This window comes from Leptodactylus fuscus, chromosome 2, assembly GCF_031893055.1.
Source record: "Leptodactylus fuscus isolate aLepFus1 chromosome 2, aLepFus1.hap2, whole genome shotgun sequence".
NCBI classification, from domain to species: Eukaryota; Metazoa; Chordata; class Amphibia; order Anura; family Leptodactylidae; genus Leptodactylus; species Leptodactylus fuscus.
The window spans coordinates 164,247,884-164,273,592 of NC_134266.1; the positions used below are offsets into that span (position 1 = coordinate 164,247,884).

The 25,709-nt window shown below is 40.2% G+C and overlaps 1 protein-coding gene across 1 annotated transcript; it reads right to left on the reverse strand.

Annotated features, from left to right (window-relative positions):
* Window positions 1–12,416: 12,416 nt before the first annotated feature.
* Window positions 12,417–18,605, reverse strand: TLR7 (toll like receptor 7). The gene is made up of 2 exons (XM_075263126.1): window positions 18,424–18,605; window positions 12,417–15,516 (listed from the first exon to the last, which is right to left on the reverse strand). The coding sequence occupies exons 1-2, from the start codon at window positions 18,603–18,605 to the stop codon at window positions 12,417–12,419; spliced, it is 3,282 nt and encodes a 1,093-aa protein (XP_075119227.1).
* Between the last annotated feature and the right edge of the window lie 7,104 nt (window positions 18,606–25,709).

A 25,709-nucleotide genomic window follows, 5' to 3' on the forward strand; every position in this document is an offset into this window, starting at 1 on the left:
CTAGTTTACGTGGATATAAGACTTTTTCTAAATACTTTGCTTTATCAAAACTGCTTTGTTTGGCCGCTATTTAATTTATTTACTTCATTGTTTACATGCGTTTCTATGACCTCGGGGCCCGTTCTGAGCTTATCTGCTCAGTCCCCAAGTGACATAGCTGCCTGCTCTCATTGGGGGAGGGAGGTGCTGAGTGCTGGGAGCAGCTATGAACTGTGTATGTCTCTGCCACAGGCAAGCAACGGAGCTCCTCAGATAGGGGAGGAGGGAGGTGACAGCTCCGGGATTTCTGAGCTCTTATCTCCTGCTCTTCCACTTATCAGTCGATTTAATTGAATTTGGCTGATAAGGGCTGAGATAGAGTCCGGTACCTCTGTATGTATTACAAACTGACTCAAATCCAGTTCTGCTACATCAGCCTCTACATCAGCTTCATACACAACCAATTCATTCACAACCAATCCCTCATTACTGACTGCAAACATAGCAGAGAGCAGAGCAAGTGAAACCCCGCCCACCAATGTGCCAAGAAAACCAGGAAGTGAAGAGAGCGCACAGCCTGCAGGTTGGTGAACAAGCGTGATGGGAATACCCCTTTAATGATACAAACAACTTTGTACTGCATTTGGTATCATTTTGAACAATTAATGTTCACTATTTATATCGTACAGATCTGTTTTATAGGACCGTGCAATGTTATTATGAACTGTAATAATATCACATGTCCGCTATAAAACAGATACTGTGTGATAGAAATAGTGAAAGGGCCCCCGACACAGTCCAATCTGATCCACAGGTGGCCCCCACACAGTCCAATCTGCTCCACAGTGGCCCCCACACAGTACAATCTATTCCACAATGGACCCAACACAGTACAATATGCTCCACAGTGGCCCCCACACAGTATAATCTGTTCCACAGATGGGTGCCCACAGAGAGGGCTCTAAGTGCCACCTCTGGCACCCGTGCCATAAGTTCGCCATCACAGGTATATAGGAATAAACTGAGTGCTTTCTTAAATAGTCTACTCAGTGTATTAGACTGAAGGCCCACCAGGCACAAGGGCGCACTGGGGGATTCATCTATCCACCTTTGGGTAAGTCCAAGCCTGTATACCTACATTGCACAGTAGTATACTGTATAGCTATTTAAAAAGAAGGAAATATCACATAGATACTGTTAACATCACATCTTGGAGCTACGTTAGACACCCCCAGAGCCATTAGCAAAGGGGGACATGGCTTTGGGATGTGGGAACCAATAATTTGCCATGTTTAGTCCTTATTTCATGGCATTTTCCTGCACATTTAGTTTTTAAGTTATTTGTTCATGGCAATCACAATAAGTGTGGAAATAAATAAATTGAAATAATATTAAAAAAAAATTATAAAGAGAGTCAGTTGTATGTAGTAAAGTGTTACATGTCACACGGTCCATTGGTAAACTGTCACAGCTTTACTTTTGTGGTTGAGGAGACAGGTGGAAGTTGCAGGCGAATTATTGGGGACTTATTTTAACTAATAGCGGAAATTAAACCTCATGGTGGAGAACAAGCTGACCATTGGAAATGGCCAGGCTGAAGGATGTCGTAAAGAAACATCATCCAGGGGTGGGCACAATGTTAAAGCACAGGATAGTTGGTGCCCTTAACGGGGTATTCCCATGTACCTAAGTATTTTTAAATTTGTTAGATAATTAAAAGTTAAACATTTTTGCAAATATCAGTACCGTATATACTCGAGTATAAGCCGAATTTTTCAGCCCAGTTTTTGTGCTGAAAAAGCCCCCCTCGGCTTATACTCGAGTCAGCAAAAAAAAAAAAAATTTTTTTTTTTTAGGAGGGGGAGGGGGGGGGGGTCTATGACCAGCTACAATATCAATGTATAGAATCTCCCATAAAACAGTGCAAAAAAAAAAAAAAGTTCTAAATTGCCCTCACTTTCCCTAGAATACATACAAAAGTAGAAAATGACTGTGAAACACATACACATTAGGTATCCCTGTGTCTGACAGTGCCCGGTCTACTGAATATAGGATCTGCAGTGCTCCTGTTCCATCAGGAAGGGGTTAATAGGAGCACTGCAGATACCCTATAGTCAGCCAGGCTGAATTCCAAGTGGGGGAAAAAAAACTCAGTCCTCAAGCTCAGGGAAGGGGCAGACAGACAACCAAAACACCCCCTCCCCTTTCCCAGCACCTACTGCACCCAAAAACTCCGACCATTTTAATTTTTGAAATTTTCCAGTAGCTGCTGCATTTCCCCCCTAGGCTTATACTCGAGTCAATAAGTTTTCCCAGTTTTCTGTGGTAAAATTAGGGGGGTCGGCTTATATTCGGGTAGGCTTATACTCGAGTATATACGGTAATTTAAAACTGTGCAAAATATTTAAGATTTTCTCTAAATATCTTTTGTTCACAGTCTTGTAGTCTTGATCTGTTGCCAAAGGATTCAACCATGAATGCAGGACCTTTCTAAGTCAGAAAATCAGCAATGATTTCCTTATTGTGGCCGAGCTATCTTCCGATACATGTAGTGTCCCTGCCTGATAACCCAACTACAATAAGAAAATCATGGTTGGGTTCCTGACAAGTCCCAGAGTATATAAAGTTTCTGCATTTGTGGTCGTAACCATTGGCAACCGATCAAGACAAAAGACTGTCACCACTAAGATAGTGGAGAAAATCTTTAAAGCTCTGCAGAATTTTTAACTATTTATATTTGCAAAAATGTTTAACTTTTAATTAACTACAAATATAGATATGATTATGTACATGGAAATACATGTTTAAAGTGTACTGGCTCTGCTAGAATTGCAAGCTGCAGCGTGGCGCCCCCTTTATTCATTTATTGCTGTCTGGCTGGGTGCTGTATGTCAGACAGCTGGGGATCTCATGGTATTCGTGAATCCCGATGGTCTAGCACAGTGATGGCGAACCTTTTAGAGACAGAGACCTGCAACGGAAAACCCACTAAATTATCACAAAGTGCCAACACGGCAATTTAATATTAATAATGTGCGGATGCACAATTGTACACAATTACAGACCTGCAAAATATGGTCATATGAATGGGGCTTTATAGATCTTTCTGCGCCACTGTGACCCCCACACAGTCCAATCTGCTTCACAGTGACCCCCACACAGTACAATCAGCTCCACAGTGGCCCCCACACACAGTACAATCAGCTCCACAGTGGCCCCCACACAGTACAATCAGCTCCACAGTGGCCCCCACACACAGTACAATCAGCTCCACAGTGGCCCCCACACAGTACAATCAGCTCCACAGTGGCCCCCACACACAGTACAATCAGCTCCACAGTGGCCCCCACACAGTACAATCAGCTCCATAATGGCCCCCACACAGTACAATCAGCTCCACAGTGGCCCTCACACAGTAGAATCTGCTGCACAGTGGTCCCCACACAGTACAATTTGCTCCATGGTGGCCCCCACACAGTATAATCTGTTCCACGGATGGGTGCCCAAAGAGCCACCTCTAGCACCCGTGCCATAGGTTCGCCATCACGGGTCTAGCACTTCACCTGACTCCTGATTTTAATAAAGTTGTGGCCATTTTGACACCCAAAATAAAGTGTTTTGTACATTTATTACAAAGTCTATGCTTACTGTAGTTTGAGCGGTTTTTGGAAGTTGTGAGGGTCTGTCCCTTATCCAAAACTCATGACATACACATTTTTATAGTGTCAGTGACTATATGCCCCAAATGTACTGTATTCCTATACAGTTGCATACATCTGACATTTTCTTCTATTGTATGAAATGCATACTGCTGAGGTATTTTTGTGGCATCTAGTTATATTAAAAATCCTAGAAGGCTACACGTTTTAGTCCACTAATGTATAGCAGTCAAAAGTATACCAAAAGGACACTTTCTGGTTATAGCTCTTGTATACTCCTATTAGAGCACATTAGATGCAAACATCAAGAGTCTATGTATTAAACATCATGAAGTTGACTTCAGCTTGTAACTTTTTGAAAATTTCAAATAAAAAAAATTGAATTAAAAAAAAAAACCATCATGAAGCTAAATAAATGTTTCCAAACACAATATTATGTACTAGAATGTCAGTTTACGTCAATGCTTCACCGATCACTTCTTAAGCTGCAGTAAAGAAACTAAATCTACAGTTCCTTCCATGGCAGGCTCTTACCACAGGGAACTCCATTACATGAAGACTTCTCCTGTCACATTTATTGAGTAATTTTCCATTATGTATTATGGCGCAGTGATTCTTGTCTCTACACTGTTCTGTGAGTGCCGTGCATGGAAACTACCTTTAAGTATACTAGCATATCTCTAAGCTTGAGTATAGTTTATACATTATAATACATGATACAATCTAAATAACATACTTCATCAAAAAGTTCTAAGTGACTTACCATGACTCAGACACCTCTGGGCAATGCTGCAGTAGTCCGAATCCAGATCTCGATTTCAATTACTTGAAACGTCTTTCACAGTACAATGAGCAGCAACAGTGAAGGGAAATGTGAACGTTAATGTCCCTTCCTCAAAAACATTAACAACGCAGTTGCACGTTTATAAGTTGGCACTTCCAGGGGAAGTTATAGATTCTCTGAGAGATGTTGTGTGCTTTCTGACAATTTCATTTGTTTAAAAAGGGAAGTTTACTACCTCGTAAATTGTAGCCACGCCCAATTCTGCAGTTTTCTAGATCTCTATTATGGTACAATTTATTTTTATATTTTATTTGAACCGGTAGATGACCTCACATAAGACTGAGCTCTGCATTATAATAAATACATACAAAATACACACTGTATTAGCTAATGCTCTGTCCTGTGATGTTGCCAGAGTTCACTGCCACACCTGAGATTGTGCAGAACACTATCGGTGAAAAATCAGCAAAGAAACAGCAATAAAAGGGTAAGAGTAGACATCAGCATAATTGTAGAGAAATACAACTCCCAGCATGTTTAATCTATAATAATAGTATATGAGATATTACAGGGAAGGGCTATAAGATGAGAGAAGTCTCACCATGGCTAGAAGATATTGGTGGATATTCTAGGTAAGAGGCCATAATAGGATACTGAAAGTCTCAGCATGAAAAGACTATAAATCTATCTGTAAACACTAACATTATTGGATATTAGTAGAGATGAGCAAACACTGTTCGGATCAGCCATTCCGAACAGCACACTCCCATAGAAATGAATGGAAGCACCTGGCATGGCGACCGGCCGCCGACAAAGTGTACGTGCCAGGTGCTTCCATTCATTTCTATGGGAGCGTGCTGTTCGGAACGGCTGATCTGAACAGTGTTCGCTCATTTCTAGATATTAGAGCCAGGGGTACTGAAGGATAGAATTAGAAGGGCCGACACGTCCAGACTGTTAATATGGCATATCAGAGGATATTGCAAAGGGTTTATAAAAGCATCTCCAGACTATTATTATGGGCTATCAGAGGATATTATAGGGAGGGAGTATATGGAGAGAACTACAATCCAACATTTCCCTGACTACAAGCTCTAACCCTATAGAGGAACAAACAATGGGAGATATTTATAAAGATTGGCATCTCCTATGCTCCAGCGTTGAGATGTGCCTAACTTATAAACAGGTAAACTGTAAGCATAAAGTGGAAGAAAATAAATTAGAATTTTCCCCCTTATACAAAGTACACAGCACAGGACTAGAGATGGACGAACCAATTTGTAAAGATCTAGATTTTCCCAAAAATTTTTTGTTTTTTAACAAAACTAAAACCATTGCAATTTGTCTCAGGTGAGCTAAAATGGCCAACATTGTGCTATCATCATCACTGCATGATCTAAGCAATAGTTGCAATTTGCTATGGTAAAACCTGCACAGGAAGTGGTGATAGTGAATTCATTGTACAAGTTCAGAAATGGCCTTGTCGCCTTTCTTGAATGGAAAAATGAAAAATATTATGGGTTATGGGTATTAGATTTTGGTACAGACAATTTGACCCAAGGTTTTATCCTGATTACCAGAGTTGGGAATTTTTTCCCATGACATGGCGAAATTGGCATCAGGTTTTGCCCACCTCTGGATCAACATTGTAGGGCTAAAGGTTGGACTTTATGGACCTGTATCTTCAACCTCCCTCACCTGCATATATCTATGTAATATACAAGGAACGGTTCATCCTTTAATTGCCAATAATCTCATTTTGTGAAGTTTTTGTAGTAGAGCACTTTATTTTAATAGCGTCATTGCCATTGCCCATTACTATTACTGTATTGCTGCAATGTGATATCTGATTGTTTACAGAGTGTCTTACATTGTTTTCATTAACAAAAATGAGCCCTGTTAGTGAAACAAATGTTGCCTAAAAAATTTTAAGGCATGAGTATTTTGTCATTAACCAATACATGCAAAATACCATTATCACAGCAAAGAAATAAAAAACAAGCTGGTTGACACAGTGTGTTATAGTCTATAGTATATAATTTGTAGTTAAGGCATTTTTTTGTTAACCAACACATACTAAGTACCACCGACTGACGCAGCGGGTTGTATTCTATAGTTTTGTTGTGGTCTATTTTTGTAACTAAACGTTTGGACAACTTGTGATTTTCTGGCAGCTTTATATTGAAATCTGCCAGAGAACGTGGGCCTTTACTTACATATGTCATGGTGGGGAAAGGTTCTTGCCACCGTCGACATGTGAAGCAGCAATTATGGACAAAGACAATACATGACTTTCATGGCCCACTGGGCCAATGTTTTGAGTGGCAGTGGCCACAGTCTAGAAATGCAACAAGGCCAGGTGCTAGTTCCATCCTATTTGTGCAGGCCCAGTTCCAACATCATGCAGGGCTCATTTGCCTCCTCTGTATTCTCCTCTTGGGACTGTTTCCCGCCCCCATCTTCACCAGGGTTAGGCCTTGCTTCCACTCCTCCTCCCTTATTTAAATGATGTAAACGCTTATCATTACTGCACTGTAGATGGGTAGAATAACACATTGCCCCTACATTGTCCCATTTTATTAACATGTATAGTGGCTTAAAGGAGGTGCTGCTCATGGCTAGAAAGTTTCTGCACATTTCAGCATTTATGTGGCTAAAACGACCTGCAACACCTTCCAACATTTGCACTGAAAAAATAGTCTGCCCTTGCACAGCCTCATCTATGACGTTTCTAATTCATTGGAATACCACCTTGCACATGTTGCAGTTCATGCGTTAGCAGCAGAAGATGGCAAATTTTTACTGAATTCAGCAGCCCACATGGTATGTTATTTTAAGATCCACCATTAAAGACTCATGAGGGAAGTGTGTTTCCTTCTGAAGTCTTTTGAGGGGGCCACCAAATTTGTTAGTATGGACAGCTGCAGCATCAATGATGTCATCCCTTACAACAAGGGATGGAGAAGGAAGAAAAGCTTTCATCTTTTGGTTACCATCATCATTGTGAGTTAGTGCAAAAGGAACCGGAGGAAGATGAACAAATGAGTTAGGGTGGAGGACCTGGGATTCCTACACTAGAAAAAGAGGAGAAAGACTCTACTTTGGCTGCAGAGCGGGCTCCTGATATGTCATAGCCAAGGAAGGAGTATTTCAAGAAGATTGTCTCAAAATGATAATAATGATGACGACAACCACGCTATCCATGAAGACCAACCATGGCAGGGTCCTGGGTCAATGTACACACTTCCAAGCATGGCAGGCTCTATGCTTTGCTGCTTACACAGTGACAAGCATATTATTAGCATCAAGCAGAGGGATAAATACTGGATTGAGACTTTGTGGAGCTTCGCTATAAAGCCAAAAGGGGTGAAAATTGACATGTTACCAGTGTAGGCTGGAGAAGCAGCAGCATCCAGTACAGTATCTGTAATATGCTGAACCATAAGTTTTGCACCTTGCAGGGATAATTGGACCCACAAGAGGCAACTGACACCCACCCACTGCACGAGCAGTAGGACTCAAACCTTGAGTGCTCCTGTATTCCAGAAGATAACTTTGACCCCATGGAATTTCAGACCAATAGTTTAGAGCAGTGGAAGGAATTTGCCAAGTTTGCCATTAGAGTTTTATCTTTTCCAGCCTCAAGTGTAATGGCCAAAAGGGTCCTCAGTGTTGTCGGGGGGCACTGTAACACCTAGAAGGAACCATCCACTGCTAATGTGGAAATAATTATTTTTGGCAAAATGAATCAGACATGGATCAGTGAGGATTTTCACACATCTCTGGCTGATGCCACCAATTAGATTTGCCACTGCCTCCCTGTATCATGCTCTATTTATTGTACTGCTGATGCTGCCTGATACCCCTAAACAGTTGGACAACATCTCTTGTGCTGTGATCAATAAATTATTCTAAACTGTCCTGTGGCCATGGCCATCACATTGTATTATTTCACACTGTTGCTGCTAGCATGATAAAGGCAATATATACGATTATATTGAAAAGGTCTCCACATTTAAAGACCTGTGCCAATGTATCGTTCAATGCCAATGCATTTTGATTTCATATCTGCTCCCATTAAAGGATCATTTTTTTTATGGCTGTTTATTAGAAAGCCACTTTTTCTTCATCACTTTTCGACTAGGCACATAGGCACAATTTTTTCTCCAAAATAGCAAGCCTGTTGTATTTACAAGCCATAAAAATGGGCCAATTTTTATATAAAACCATTGCTTTTTCAATATAATTGCCATGTGCTTATAAAAACCACAGGCGAGCATCTTTTCGCAAAAAGTGTCAATTTTGAAGTGTTTCAAAATGTTAAAATGTGCAAAAGTGAGTGACAGCGCAATGTATAGTTAAGCTAGGAGTTGGTATTCACTACTTACCATCCATTTTCCCATAGACATACACTTGTCACTTGTACTTTGACATAACTTCGGCTGTGTTTGCCTTAGAAAGCTAGAAATTGGGTTGATAGGAGCTCTGACAGTGCTATACACTATGTATTAAGCCAATTTAAGCTCTGGTTCGTACCCAACTTATTTGACCTGAAACAAATCTTTGAACCGAACCACCTGAACATGAAACTAAATGAATTTTCAGAGGTTTGCCCATCTGCACATGGTACCTCTGCCCCCTCATATCACATGATCTTCACAGGTACTTTAGCTACCATTAGAGAGGAGCGAACAGTGAAATGTTCGAAGTTCGATTCGAGTAGCCGCTCAATACTCGACTGTTCGATCGAACATCAAACCCCATTATAGTCTATGGGGAACAAATACTTGTTTAGGGGGAAACCACTGTTCGACTCAGGAGGGTCACCAAGTCCACTATGACACCCCAGGAAATGATGCCAACACCTCTGGTATGCAACTGGGACAGCAGGGGAAGCATGCCAGGGGGCATCTAACATGCCCAAGTCACTGTATTATGTCAGGATCCCTGACAGCTTGCGATATGCGCGAGCTGACTTTTTCCCATAGGAATGCATTGACCAGCGTTGATTGGCCAAATGCCATACAGAGTACGGCATTCAGCCAATCAACGCTGGTTCTGCCAGACGCTCATCTGTAAGGAGGCGGAGTCTAAGATCGGACCACAATGGAGACTGCTGTGGACCGCTCTTAGACTCCGCCTCCACCAGCAGAACCAGCGTTGATTGGCTGAATGCTATGGCATCTGGTCAATGCATTCCTATGCCGAGATGTAGCAGTGCTGGCCGTGCACTCAGCACTACTACACCGGAGATGAAGCAGAGCTGAGTGTGCGCTGAACACTGCTGCACACTCAGCTCTGCTGCATCGGACTGCTACATCAGACACTGCTACACTGCTACATTGGCCAGCACTGCTACATCGGGCCGTGCGCTCCGGAGCTGCATCTCCGGAGCAGCCTAGCTAAGCTCATGGCCCGATGTAGCAGTGCTGGCCGATGTAGCAGTGCTGGCCGATGTAGCAGTGTAGCAGTGTCCGATGTAGCAGTGCTGGCCATGCTCTAAGCTCGGCTGCATCTCCGGAGTAGCCGAGCTCAGCGCATGGCCTGATGTAGCAGTGCTGGCCAATGTAGCAGTGCTGGCCGATGTAGCATTGTAGCAGTGTCCGATGTAGCAGTGCTGGTCGTGCGCTCTGCTCGGCTGCATCTCCGGAGTAGCCGAGCTCAGCGAACGGGCAGCTCTGCTTCATCTCCGGAATCGATTTTTTAGTGAGTTTGCCACCTGGTGTTCGACTCGAATCGAACATCTCGAACAGCCTGATATCCGATCGAACATGTACTCAATCGAACGCTGTTCGCTCATCTCTAGCTACCATGTCTTTGAACTGCTGAGCTCCGTCACCACATGTACTGGTTACATGAAAGTAACAGCCACACCAGTACTTACCACCACTTGATCCTCTTCACTGCTGAGTTCATTAGAGATAAGCAGTGGAAATGGATTTTAGGTCATGTGATGTGGGAGCCCCTTAAAACAGTCCTACCTATGTCCATACCCTTTTCTCTCTTGTCATATGTTTTCCTTAGACCAAAGTTAAAATAATTATGAATTCACACAGTGTTGATTTTGTTAAAGTTTTATTTCCAATTCTTTTCACAAAAAAGTTCTGAGTCAAGAAATATGATTAGCCTTGCTTTGTATTTTATTCCTTTACGTACAGTATATTTTATAACATTATTATATTAGCACTGTTGGCAATGTTATTTTCAACATTTTTGACTGATGAACTACTTAAACGGTCAACCTTTAATCAAACTTGTTACACGGTTTCACAAATTTTATTTGTGGGTTATAAGAGATATTATGTCTGCCGAAGCAGACTTCGTGGTGTACAGCGTTTGCTTGACATTTTCATCTGAGAGTCAGATCTATTACAAAACATCTTTCAGACAAAAATGGTCTTTTATTGAATGAAGTTTCCTGGAACTTTTCCAAGAAGATTGTTTCCTGGAAGTTTTTGAAAATGTATGGACATTTTGAATGACTATAATATCCAATATGCTCTACAATGTGTATCAACCTGCATCAGCAAAGCAATTGTTTGCCAGACAATTATTAGTATAACAGTTGTTTCACCATCAGCCTACTGTACTTCTCTGTAATGCTGGGCTTCTCAAATTTTGATTTGGTCTTCACCAGTCAACCTGTTGTGATGCTAGAACCTCCCCAGCAACAAAACACAACCACGCTGGGCCAAACAAATGCCATTATGCTATACACATTATACTCTCACCAGTGGCAACTAAATACCACATTACAGCACACATAAAATCGATAGCAGCACCAACTATCTTATTGCTACATAGTGTCAAACAAATACCACTGTGCAGGACAAAATATGTTTGCAGAATTGCCAAATACCACAGTACAACATCATTGTAGCAGCACTGCCCACCAACCTTTGCTTCTCCTAATGGCAGGCACAATCTACCCCTTTCCATTTCTAGCTTTTTGACAAATCTTTCCCAAATTTTCCAAAATTTCACAAATCAAGGCTATCCCTACAATAGAGAAAGGAGATAAGAGCCTCCCATCTCCTGTACCAGTCTATGATATGTCTGTTTCCAGGTTAAATCATTCAGTCTACAGAATAGGGCTAAACTGCTACTCGTTGAAGGACCTGTACACTCTTGGAGACTCTTGATTTTTATCACAGGTCCTTCAGTCTTTCTAGCAATGGTGATTGCACTGATTATGCTAGGCTGGTATGATCAGTACATCTTCTGCTTTAGAGTCCCTGCTTTGTACCAAGGTAACATTGACAGGGACCTGCACCTCATCAGTCAGTGAGTCATGCTTTACCAGTGAGACCCACCTCACAGTATGAGAAGCACTGCCCTAAGAGTCATATTAAAAATATACACCTAGGTTCTGCTTATACATTTCCAGGCTTAGTGCCTATGTGATTTTTGTTTTTGCATATAAGTTAGGTTAGGTTTACATTAGCATTGGGCTCTCATTTGTTCGGGTCCGTGGACCCCATAGCCTTATTCATAATTAAATTAGCTTAGGATTTATATACCATATAAAAAATAATGAATGCATAAAAATAAATGATATGTATGAAGAGAAAACACTGCTTTCCCACCATATAAAAGAGAATGGGATTCACTGTATGGAGGAGCCTGCATAAAGATGTTTGTAGAGGCTCAAAATCAACTGAAGACAGAGAGTGAGAGTAAGTGAGTGTGTGAGTGAGTGAGTGAGTGAGTGAGTGAGTGAGTGACTGAGTGAGCATCCAATTGATCTGCACTTTTATATATAACTTTGATGTACGGCTTTGTCACACACTCCTATTATCTGTCATAATAATTGATCCATTCTAAGGTCAAACAAGTGATAGCATTTACTGACACTCATTTCTTAAAGCTAAGCTACAACTTCTACTCCCAATATTGTCTTATTGACTTGGAGTATTATGTTATTAGGTGTTTTCCATAAACTCTAAAATGACTCATTTTCCTTGCGAGTCGAAACATAGATATACTGTAATACATCAAAAATCATTTCTGAAAATTTCCTGATATGCATTTACGTTATCACTTCTTAGTGCCGTTATCAAGCAGTGCCAAAAGTAACTTTGTACTTTAGGATTTGTGGGCCAGTATAAAACAGTTCTCCCACACAACTTCTCTCTCATTCTAAAAAAACTCGGTTTTGCAAAAATTTGCTCCAGATATATCATAATGATAACATCAACTTTTTCCTGAATAAGACGCTGATGTGCCATAAATAATGCTGTCTTTAAAAAACCTGCTCTGATACTTTTTTTAGTTAACAGAAACACTGTTTTTTGGCTTTGCTGGATACTATTTTCCAGGTTTTCAAATACAGGTATCCCAGCCTCCCAATCTCTTTCTGACAGACACAATCTAAACCTTCTGTTTTCACGCCCCTCAAGTACTTTAACTAGTTCATGTAACACCCAATCTGAGACTGCTTCATCTTTTGCATCATATACAATAAAAGCATCATAACAATTTCTAGGTAATCTCATAAATCCTTTATATCTGGCTTTGGCTAAGTGATAAACATACCAAACATCCCAGTATAGAAAATGAGTTGCTAAGGAACCCACTAATACACTTGCAACAACAAATGTTAAAAGTAAGAATACATAATCCTCCCAAATACTTACACAAGTTTTGTAATCAAATTCAACCAGACTCTTTCCTTCATATTTTCCAGGTCCAACGCATAGAACATCAGATGCTAAGTAAGGTATAATAATATTTGTTTCATGTATCCAAGAGACAAACCATTTATTATGACAGTCACATATAAATGGATTACCATGAAATAGGAGAATATCGAGTTTATTTAATACATCTTCAGGCAAGATATTTGTTTGGTTAATTAAGTTGAAACTCAAGTCAAGATATTTTAAATTATAGGCGTTGAATAAAATGAGATAATCTATTTCAATGATTCTATTATGGTTTAGGATCAGTTTTTTAATTGAATGCGTGCAATTGAACAAGTGAGGTAGCGAGGTCAAATAGTTGTTGCTAAGGTCTAGAAGTTCCAGATTTCTTAGAATTATTAGCTGTTCCCAGTTAAAAAACTTCAAGTTGTTGTTAGATAAGTAGAGCTCAGTGAGATTAGGAGGCATACCTTCAAATACCTCTGCAGGTATGAATGTTAAAGAGTTGAAAGATATGTCCAATTTGCAAAGTTTAGTTAACTTCTGAAAAAAATTATAATATCTATCATCACCATCTTGCCATAAAATATCTAAGCGATTCCCTTTGAATTCCAGTATATGCAGTGATTCACTAACCATATGTCTATTTGTTGAGGTCGATATTTCATTCCAGTTCATCATTAGCTTTTTTAGCTTCCCTAGATTTCCAGTGAAATTCAACATATGTGTCAGTCCTTCTGTCAAAAAGTAATGTTTGTTAAAACTTAGGTCCAAAATTTCTAACTCCTCGAGCTCCTCGAATATAGTTGAATAGTAGAGATCAATACGGTTGTTAGAAAAATCTAAATATTTTAAATGTTTCAGGTATATAAATTCTGTTCCATTTAAGGCCTGGCTCACTGCATTTCCAGAGAGGTTGAGGCATTTAATAAAACTTAAGTCCTTAAAGTCACTGGGCTGGATAAAAAAAAAATTGTTTTGACTCAAGTCTAACATTTGGCCATATGATTCACAGCTCTCATCTACAAATTCCTGGAATTCAGAATCTTCATTCATTTTGGGTTTACATGTAAGTCCTTGTTCATCATAATTAAAATAGTGGACATCTTGGAATCTTGTGTAACCGTATTGTGCAGGAGATCCTTGCGAAACTGAACAGGATTCAGGAATTGAGTTACCAGACGAGTATATTTTATTATTTGAAAGTCTAATTGAATTTAAAGACTTAAATTTTTTAAATAAACTGAAATCAGCCACTTTGATAAAATTTGTTCCAAGGTCCAAAATTGTTAGATTTACTAAATCTACCAATGGCATGAGATTGCTCTTTTTTAATTCCTGGAAGATATATCCACGAATTCGTAAAACTTCTAAAGATTTTAGAGTAGAAAATAAATGTGATAAGTTCAAGTCTGTATTGTACACTCCAGGGTCATAGTTGTATGAAAGATCTAAATTTGTAAGGGTTGGGACATATGGTAAAAACGTTGCCTCCTTAATTTCGTGAGCTAGAAAATTTTGAGATAGGTCAAGTACTTGAAGGTTCCGAATGTGTGTAAACCACCTGTGAGAGACAGTACGAAGAGAATTACTGTTAAGGCGCAGTACTTTCAGATTTGTAAGAGAATCAAAGGCACTTTCAGGTATAGCAATTGGAGCACTATTTGGACATGAGCTACAAGGAAATGGAGAATTGATGCAGTGTGGACAATTGCCACCTAGATCAAGAATTTCTAGCTTGGTTAGGTTTTGAAAATCATGCTCGTGAATCAACTCAATCCTGTTGTTATAGAGATAAAGTTCTTTCAAACTACTTGGCAGTCCTTTTGGGACAAAAGAAATATTATTTGATTTCAAGTTCAGAAGTGTTAAATTTTTCAAATCTTTAAAAGCATCATTTTCAATATTAAACGTGACATTACATGGGTTTTTGTAATAACAGTTCATTCCTAGATATAGATTTTGGATGTGAGGTATTTCTGTAAAGTTTTCTTTGGAAATAGAAAATATGTTATTAACTTGCAGACTCAAAAGTACCAGGTTGGGTGGTAATCCTCTGGGAATTTGTACAATCTGATTTGCATCCAAATATAATGATTGTAATTTATTTAGGTTCGAAAAACTTCCATTCAATATGCGTAACCTTTCAGTACATATATCGTCTTTAGAACCTAAATATACAGGAATACAGTTGCATTTAAGGCTAATTTCGGTAAGTTCTCTGAGTTCACCAAAGGAATCTGGCGTTATTTCTCTGATCTTGTTGATGTTTAATATCAAATTTGTCGTATTTGTGGGAATACCTGGAGGGATTGTGTCTAATCTTCCTTGAGTACAATCCACAATAATGATGGATTCTCTTTTAATCACACTACATGGTAGGTTTTTATAAATCCGACTGGCCATAAGTAATTTCAGAAATAACAATGTAGAAGAAAAAAGGAACACCCATCTTGAAGTGCACAAGGACAACATCTAAAAAACATGAAAAAATTGATTATGGCAATTTTTTTTTAAAGTATTTAGCAAATTGTAAAATCACATAATGTGGAAGACAATTCACTATAGTGCTTAGGGGCCAAAATGACGCTACAATAAACATATTAGTAGAATTCCCAGGTATCAGTGTAATTCATGTTCAGTTTTGGTCACCTGCGTAACTCCTTAAAGGGATTCTATCATTAAAATGGTATTTTTTTCCACTAACACGTAGGAATAGCCTTAAGAAAGGCTATTCTTCTCCTACCTTTAGATTCTGCTTGGGGACCCCCCAAATGGAAATCTATATGCATTAAAAAATGGTTACCTAAGAAACCATACGGACCCCATATAGTGCTGCTTGCAGGACTTTTCTTTTGTACACCAAAACTTCTTTTGTACTGATAGTGTTAAAGTGAATCCTCCATTCACTCAACAAGATGCATTGTATAGCAAAGCTTCAATGAATTTCCTCATAATAGAATGTCTGAAAATGTGGTATAACTGGTACCTTTCCCAACAAAACCAACCAGAATTCACTAGAGGTTTCATGTATGTAAAGGAAGTATATACATTTGACATCTTCTTTACAAATGCAAAAATCTTATGCTTGTCCTCCTTAACTCATTAAAAGCCAATATTCTAATAAGTGACATGTTGATAATTCTCTTTGAAACCTAATTCCAGTAAAAGTACAGTAGAAATTATCAAGCTTCTGCCTTACACCAGGTATCCTCTTCATAGTATGGGCATAACATCTATAGTAGCAAGTGGGTGCTCCATCAATCTACCCTATTTCAGCTAGGAAGTGGTAACTTTTTTTTTCAAAAAATTGGACACAGTTTAGGATAGATTTCTTTTTTTTTACTAAAGTTATTTAATTTTAATGGACACCTGGGATAAACAAGATTACATCATCTCTTCAAACTACCAAATTAAATGTATGTATACATGTATATATTACTAACATTCAAGACACTGAAATAACAGTTAGATATTTGAGATTGCCAATGTAAAAGCCAAATAACAACAGTGCAACTCTCTTATTTAAATGGCCACAAGCATGTAGGCAAAACCACATTCAAGTCTCGAAAGAAGCTCACTGTTTGACACACATATAAAAAAGTCATCTGATGATGTTGACGTGTTTATACATACATGATACACACACAAACATGTACATACAACTTTACAGAAAACTAAATATACCATAAATACATCTCATTTGTTGCCATTTACCTTCTAGCTCATTCAGCTTAGCTCCAGCCTCTGAATGTATTTTCTTCCTCCTCCAGCTGTAATTTAGCTGCCTGCATGTACATTTACACTGATAAGAATCTCTTAATGTTAAACAATGCAAGTAAAAGGTGAAGGAGGAAGATGTGCTTCTAGATAAAAGTGCAAAAACTTTCCACATACTGAAACATTTGTATAAGACTAGTGCTTGGTATAATTTCGGGGTTTCCGTCCCCGAACGTATACCAACGTATTCCGCTTAAAAAAATGTGGAGTGAAAAGTCCTGCAAGCAGTAAGGGTTTCCCAGGGCTGAAGTATCTCCAGTGAAGTATCTCCAAAGCTTCATTTCCATAAGACTTCAAGGCTTTTTAATTCTAAATTTGCAAAAGTGACATCCATACACTCAGTAACCAAAAGTCACGGGAAGGTATGTCCCAGTGCCGGTTGTGTCGGATATGACGCTCAAACAGTGTGACGCAATGCGGCCTATGGCGCTAGTGTCGCCAGGATATCTGAGCAGTCTGATGCAGACAGGTGTCTAGTGAACATGGCAGCACGTCGCGAGTTAAGTGACTTTGAACATGGGATGATAATCAGTGCAAGACATATAGGGCATAGCATTTTGGAGATTTCCCGGGAATTTGGGTTTCCGAGGTCAACAGTGTCTTGGGTTCACCTGCAATATCACAGAGACAACATTGGCAGCGGCTTAAAGCAGTACATCAGTCAACTGCAGAGTCGTACGGGGCTCTCGACAGTCTCTCCACCAATTTGAATGTGGGGCGCCAGGACCCCATTTTCACCAAGACTGTATGCAGAGAACTGCACCGCATAGGCTTCAACAGTCAACACACAACCTGTATCCCTTTGCTGATGCTGCAACATAGAGCTCGAAGACTGGCTCAGTACGTGCAACTTATGGCAGACCATCTGTACCCTTTTCTGGTGTTGGAGTTTCCTGATGGGGATGCTGTGTACCAACAGGACAATGCAACATGTCATCACTCGTTGGTGGCACGGGACTGGCTTAATGAACACACCAGTGTCCTCACAACCCTCTATTGGCCTGCCCGCTCACCATAGAGCATTTATTGGATGCTATAGATACCAGTGTTCGCTCCATGAACCCAGTGCCAACTACACAGGACCAATTGTGGGCTGCAGTGCAGACTACGTGGATCAATATCCCTCCAGAACTCTTCCAACACCTCATGGAGTTCATGCCTTGTCGTCTTGCTGAAGTTATCAGGACTCGCGGAGGGGCAACCTACTATTTATGGCGCATCCGGTACCATCCCATGACTTTTGACCACTCCGTGTAATAAAGGTAGGTTATAACTGTAAAGTTCTCTGTAATGTAGTGATAGCAATTGCACATGCTTAAGGTAAGAGGCAGACTCCCTTTAATGGTCTCCCTACATGTTGTGTTAAGCTGAGTAGATAGCCTATTCTGATAATATTGAAATTTGGGAAGCAGAAACTAATTACCCCATTTTGGCTTTATACTGAGGGTCTAAGACACTGCCAGCCAGTAATCATCTATCTCCTTGATGCTAATAATATGCTTGTTGCTGTGCAAGCATGCAGCATACAGTGTGTGCAGACCCAGGGAGTTGACATGGTTGTTGTTCTTGGTTAGAGTACTTGTTATCATCATTATAATCATCTTGGAAGAAATAAGGGTCAGACTCCTCCCTTTGCTGTGTATGACATATAAAAGCCCCCTCTGCATCTAAAGGAGAGTCTACATCCACTTCCTCTTCCAGTTTAGGAGTTCCAGTTGCTCCACCATAATGACCCTGACCCAGATCTTCATACTCCTCCATTTCCCCTTGCATCAACCCAGGGCAATGAAAACTGTTCTTTCTCCTCCTCAGCAATGTCTCTGACCTCCATCCACCACCATCAACCCAGAGCGATGAAGTTGACTAAGATGAAAAATGTTCCTCTTCTTCCATCTCTCATTTCATAAGTGTGTAAGATATACAATAGCGAGATCACAGTGCTGATGCTGCAGTTGTTCCTGCTGATAATTTGGTGGCCTCTTCAAAGGATTTGTGAAACAAGCATACTTCCCTCATAAGACTCCAATTACATGTCTCGAAATAACATTGTCCCTGTGGTCCACTGCATGCAGTAATCATTCACTACCTTCTGCTGCTCACAGACTCTCCATGTTTAAGGTGAAGTTCCACCAAGTTGGGACATTGCTTATAAGGTGGTGCAAAGGCAAATTGGGTTTAAAGTGGGGTTTTTTGCGACATAAGAGCAGCTGAAATGTGCAAAGACTTTTCTGGCCATCAGAAGCACCTCTTTCAAGTCACTATACAGGTTAATAAAGTGGTAAACCACCAGACTAAAGACATGTGCCACAGAGGGACACAGTGTTATTCATTATAAACTGCACCAAAGCAACAATATTGGTGCCATTGTCGTTGGTATTGCTGCCCAGTTGGAGTTGGTGAGGAGCTATCCAAAGGATACTTGTAGCTAGATACAGTGAAGCAGCTGTGTGACTTCACTGATCCAGGCTTATTAATTATAAAACCACAAGGTAGCGCTTCACCTGTCACCCATGAAGTGTAGTGAGAGGAGTGGAAACAACAGCTGGTGGGGAGAAACAGTCTAAGGGAGTATTCACATGGAGTAAAGTGGCAGTGATTCTGCCATGATAACTGGCGGCAGAATCAGCGCTGATAAAAAGACTCCCCTTGACTTCAATGGGTTCCGTTTTCTGTGTGAAATACATTGAAATTAAGGGGTTAAAAAGCCTCCCATTAATTTCAACGTGTTCCTTGCGGAAAATGGAACCCATTGAAGACAATGGGAGTCTTTTTATCAGCGCTGATTCTGAACCTAGCCTGATTATGAGAAAATGCATGGCCATCTGATTGCTAAAATTGTGTATTGGAAGCGGTGGTTATATGAGGACACACACACAGATGGCGAACAGGTTCTGGATGGCCCAGGAAGACCACCAGTAGAGAGAATTGTTTGATCCACTTACAAACACAATGCGGGCCAGTTTCCTTGTCACATCCAAACCCAAGTGGCACTTTCAGTACTATTTCCAGGTGCTTGGTAGAAGGAAATTAGGAGTCATAGCCCCAATTATGTGTTCTGACATTGCCAGCCAGCCACCATCACCTTTGTTTGCCATGATATTATAATGACTGAATATTCATTTACATCTATATAGTTACATTTTATTCCCACAAATCCTCCTTGGTATGTTTTTTTTTTCACTAATGAACGTATTTGAAGATCCGCAGCACGTTCTGCATTTCTGCCATATCAGATTATGTCAGTATGGAATTCCCTTTAATGTCTCAAATCATGATGTGCTGCATATGATAAAGGGTTAGGAAAATCAGTGTTCCCCTACTGTTTATGGCTGTAGATACAAAGGTGAATATCAATTATTTATAAAATATTTACCATGTCCTTACCTTTGTGGTCTCCTCTGCATTTGCTCCTCATCTCCTACATGTTAGGAGTATTTAGGTTCTTTAATTTCTATTTTTCTTACCTGGGGAGTTTTTGGCTGCGCAGTGTCTGGGGTGGCATCCTGGCGCTGCGGGGTTGTCCTGTCGTGAGTATTGGTGCACACCTTCTGACTTGCATGCGCGCACTGCTGGTAGGCAGCTTTATCTCCTGGTTGATTAGTCTGTCCTCCCATTTGCACCTGGGAGGAGTGGTCTCTACTCTGTATTTAAACCCATGCCTCCCATGGTTCTGTGCTGAGTGTCGCTTTTACAGAGCTAGGCCTTAGCAGGAGGAGTAGGTGGTGTTCTGGGATAGAGGAAGTTCCGTGGTTGGTTTTTGGGAGGTTTGGGTGAACGAGTTGGTTTGTGTGTTTTCCCTTCTGTGTTCACCAATCCTCCCTCTGTGTATAATTGACTGTGTGAGTGAATTGCCTTATCCTTTGATTTCTACTCAGTTTCCCTGTGTTTGTTTCCTAGTGTATGGTTCCTTCCCATATTGGTTTGGGGGAATCCTTTCCCACATTTTTCCTGTGTGCTGCTTGTGTTGTTAGTCAGCGCACACCCTTGTCAGTCCCTGTCAGTAGCAGCTTCACTTGTTCGTTAGGGGTGACCCCCTTTAGTCTCCAGTCCCTAGAGGTCTTATAGGGCATTCCTTCTCCCACTTCCCTCTAGGCCTACGGTATCAGTGAGAGAGGAGCTGTCGGGGTCAGGCTTAGCCTGAGTACAGCCGACCCACACCCGTGAGGCAGGGACCGGGATAGCTAGTAGGAGTAGTGCAGGGCGAGATTCCCTACTGCTATCCCTTAGCCCCGTTGCAGCGACCTGGACTGACATAACACTACATATCTTTTTGACCATATGAAGTCTATAGCAAGTATCGTGTTTTTAATTTTCTCACTACTTATAGAATTAAGCTAGCTTTAAAATAAAACCTGTCATGTTCTACAGCTACATAGACTATCGCCCAGATTTACTAGTGTGGTTTTGACTATACTCCAGCGTAAAATAACACATTGCGGCGCATCTAGCCTGAGCTAAAAAAAAAAAAAAAAAAAAAGATAACTTGCTAAACTTTTGATTTTCGGACAGTATTGCTGTTAATTAATTTTGCAATATAATTTAACAAATTTTGAGTCCTTTCTATGAAATCCTGCATCTCCCTATTTTTCCCTTTGCATCTGAATTGAGAGCTGTTCTCTGCCTCTTACTGAGTAACAGTGTACAGGAGTAGGGGGCTGTGTAAAATGGAGAGAAAATGAGGGTCAATTCAAATAATTATTTCTTAGCCATTATAAGATGTAGAAACTGGCTTTTTGTGTCATATGAAAGAGGAGATTTATAATGCAGCATAAAATGTGATATAAATATCCCAATCTTGATTGTGTTTCTCCTCTTTCATATAAAACGAAAAGCAAGGTTATGACGTCTGATGTGGACCCTTTAAGTCTGCCAGGTCCACAGAGACAAAGACGTCTTATAACAATGTACAAATACATGAAGGGACAATGCAAAGAACTTTCTAAGGATCTTTTTACTCCTAGGCCAGTGACAGTGACAAGGGCACATCCTCTACGTCTGGAGGAGAGAAGGTTTCACCGGCAACATAGAAGGGGATTCTTCACAGTAAGAACAGCGAGGCTCTGGAACTCTCTGCCCGAGGAAGTGGTGATGGTGGATTCATTAAACAAGTTCAAAGAGGGCCTGGATGCCTTTCTTGAAGAGAAAAATATAACAGGTTATGGACTCTAGATTTTAAGGACACGTTGATCCAGGGTTTTATACTGGCTGCCAGATTTGGAGTCGGGAAGGAATGTTTTCCCCTGAAATAGGGTAATTGGCATAAGCCTCATGGGGTTTTTTGCCTTCCCTAGATCAACACTGTAGGGATTGTAGGGATATATGTTGGACTTGATGGACTGATGTCTTTGTCCAACCTCATCTACTATGTAACTATCAAAAAGAAAAACATTAAAATTTTTGACAATAACAATTAGATACAATTGTCAGATAAAACATAATATATCAATCGACAGCTCCAATACACTGTAGTGTACAGAGTTCTAATCCTGACTTTTTTTGTCCTACCGCAGTCCAATAGAGCTGTGATGAAGCCATCGCTATCTGCTGACCCTGTCCAAGTCTATACAAACTGTAGAAGGAAGCAATAGTCTATTGTTTGCTCTAGGTACAGATTAGCTCATAGCAGCTAAATCAAGCACTTTTTCAGGGTTTTTGCCCCTCATCAGTATACATCAGGTCACTGGCTGGCTGGATGATGTGCATTAGACCCAACTTTGTTTCTAGTCTCCACAAAAAAATTATCTATCTATCTATCTATCTATCTATCTATCTATCTATCTATCTCACGCAAAACACAAGGCGGTCATTTTCTAAAGCAGTCCTTATAAATCTGCTTGTAATAACTGATATTTCATTTAAAAGAAATGCCATCCGTCTTCAACATAAAGCGAAAAAAAAGCAACTATGTAGTTTATATAGAATATAATATAGCCGGATTTGTACAGAAGTACAGAGTTTCATTTCACAAACAAATGAAAGTTCATTGAAGCAGTTAGTTCTCTATATACACGTGTGGGTATTTTTAAATATTCCCAAGCCTAAACTGAAGCGATATTTGTCTGCAGAAATTACCAAAGTATCTAAGACTGGCAACCATGGAAAACAGAGAAGAGGGTTTATCATCCAGTGTCCTATTCAGTGCATTCCCACCCACTTCACTTTTCTAGCCAGGCAGTTAATAGAATCACCCCCTTGTAGAAGGGAGTACAGTAGCATGCAAAAGTTTTGACACCCCTGGTCCAAATAACAGTTATTGTGAACAGCTAAGCAAGTTGAAGATGAAATGATCTTCAAAAGGTGTAACATTCCAAATGTATTTATTGAAAAAAAAAAAATCATTTTACATTTTAAAAATAACAAAAAATTAAAACGGCCCGATGCAAGAGTTTGGCCACACTGCATGGTTAGTACCTGGTAGCGCCCCCTTTGGCAAGTATCACAGCTTACAGAACAAATTCCCACACAACTCATGTAAATCTTAAAATCCAAAAAAGTAGACAAAAAGGAGGAACACAAGTTTCTAGGACCTTTTTGTTCTGTTGAATTCCATAAATATGAGGATTTTTCAGCTTCTTTGGTTTTTCTGCACATGCGTGTGCATTATACAGATAGCAGTCCTGAGTAATCTTGCTGAGGTTTTGGTGTATTTTTTTGGCTGGTGAGGGGTGTTTCTGCCCTCTTCCTGATTTTCATCACATAACTTCATTACATCACACACGCCCAGTTCATCTTGGTCTTCTTGTATACAGGTGATTTTTAATTCTCTATTCACGATTCCCCTTTATATACATCACAACTGCATATGTTTGGCATCCCCCCTGAAGAAACCATCTAGGCAAAACATGCGCTGGGGTGCATCAGCTAGATTTGGTCTGTATTGCTCCATTATTGTTCTACTGGTGGTTTGTTTGTGGATTACTGTGGTGGTCTCCCCTTTACATATAGTTTAGCGGTTTTCATTTGTACTATTTATTCCAATTTTGGCTCTTCTACTTGTTATATTAGCTATTTTTTTTGTGCTATATATTGTGTTGATCCTTCCTATATTGTATAGTATCCTCCTGTTTTATATTGCATATATTACCACCTTTCTGATTTTATGTATTGCATACTTACCTTTCTGCTGATTGCTTTCTGTGAGTGGGGCTCTGTGTTCTGCCTTTTTTTTCTCTACTTTTTTGCATTTAACTTTAAGATCTTAATTGGATTTTAAGATTTACATGAGCTGTGTGGGAATTTGTTTTGTATGTGTATAATGTACCCACCAACAAATTATCTATTGTGGTTTTGGTTAAGTATCACAGCTTGTAAACGCTTTTTGTAGCCAGCCAAGAGTCTTTCAATTCTTGTTTGAGGGATTTGCATCCATTCTTCCTTGGAAACGTCTTCCAGTTGTGTGAGACTCTCGGGTTGTCTTGCATTCTCTGCTCTTTTGAGGTCTATCCACAGATTTTCAATTATTTTTAGAACAGGGGACTGTGAGGGTGTGTCTATGGTGGATTTTGACGTGTGTTTAGGATCATTATCCATTTGTAGAAGCCATCCTCTCTTCAATTTCAGCTTTTTTACAGATAGTATTATCTGGGAGTGGAACCTCAACTGTGGAAAAGATCTTGCGGGGTACCAGTCCCAAAGAAACCCAACCCAATGGGCTACAATGATTACTGACCTGTAGCACTGACATCCCACCTGACAAAGGTCCTAGAGAGACTGGTCCTGACACATCTACACCCTCTAGTGTGCTCAGCTCTGTGGCGTTGTGTGGCCTTGACCTGCATGATGTGTGGCACCCAATCACCTCACCACATTCGAAGTCCGTGAGTTCCGCGGAGCGCCCCATTCTGCTCTCTCACGATGTCTAATGTCTACTGAGGTCGCTGATATGGAGTACCTGGCAGTAGGTGGCAGCGAAATGCACCTAATATGAAAAACGTATGTTTTTGGGGGTGTCTGGATACTTTTGATCACATAGTGTATGTTTAAATCAAATCCTACAGCTTTAGTTTGCAGGGGGTTTGTCACCAGCGAGTTACTACTTATGTGACCATGGCCTAAGGACAGATTTAGGACTAAAATCATTTGCTTAGCACACATTTCTCATCCTGTCTGGCCAGAAGAACTACTCTAAGGCTCTGAGTTCACACTTGGTTTTTGGGCCGGATTTTGACGTGGGACCACGTCAGAATCCGGCTCAAAAAACCACCTCCCATTGAAATCAATGGGAGCCGGTCATTTCCCGTTTCTGCTCGCAGAAAAAAGAAGCGACCTACCCTTTCTTCAGGCGGATTCTGCAGCTGATTCAGCCGCAGAACGTCCACCTCGCGACACCTCCCTCCTGACTAGGCCTATTCATTTTTGTCAGAATCTGAGGCAGCCTCCACATCAAATTCCAGTCCAAAAAACTCACGTGTGAATCTGGCCTAAGGCTGAAGCCCCACATTGTGGAAATGCAGCATTTTTGTTGCAGATTTTGCTGCAGTTTTTTTGAGTCAAGGTCAGAAGTGGACTGAGGACAAGACTGAAGTATAAGTACTTCTGCAACGTGTAGCCTCAACCTTAAAGGCATAAAAGACATTCTCTAGTACAAGATAAAAGCACAAAATAAAGTCATAGTAAGACTCAAATGAAAAAAAAAAAAAGACAAACAAATTGATCAACATACAACTTACAATTTATTGATGTATAAGCAAAAATAATCTGAATTGAATTGCAAGAGACTCAGATGGAGAAAAAAAAACACAAACAAAAAAAACCCTACATACATTTACAAAGAAAACCAGAAGTAATGCATTGTGCAACTCTGACTCGCTTCAGCTTTGGTGCAATACATATTTTAGTCTATTGAATGAGCAATGAATAGATTAC

What these genes read in the sequence shown, in the direction of transcription:
- TLR7 (XM_075263126.1), bottom strand. Translation starts at nt 18,605, where the DNA reads ATGGAGGAGTATGAAGATCTGGGTCAGGGTCATTATGGTGGAGCAACT. An exon ending in GATTATAATGATGATAACAA is followed by an intron (nt 15,517 to 18,423) that starts GTACTCTAACCA and finishes GTGCACTTCAAG; the next exon opens with ATGGGTGTTCCTTTTTTCTT.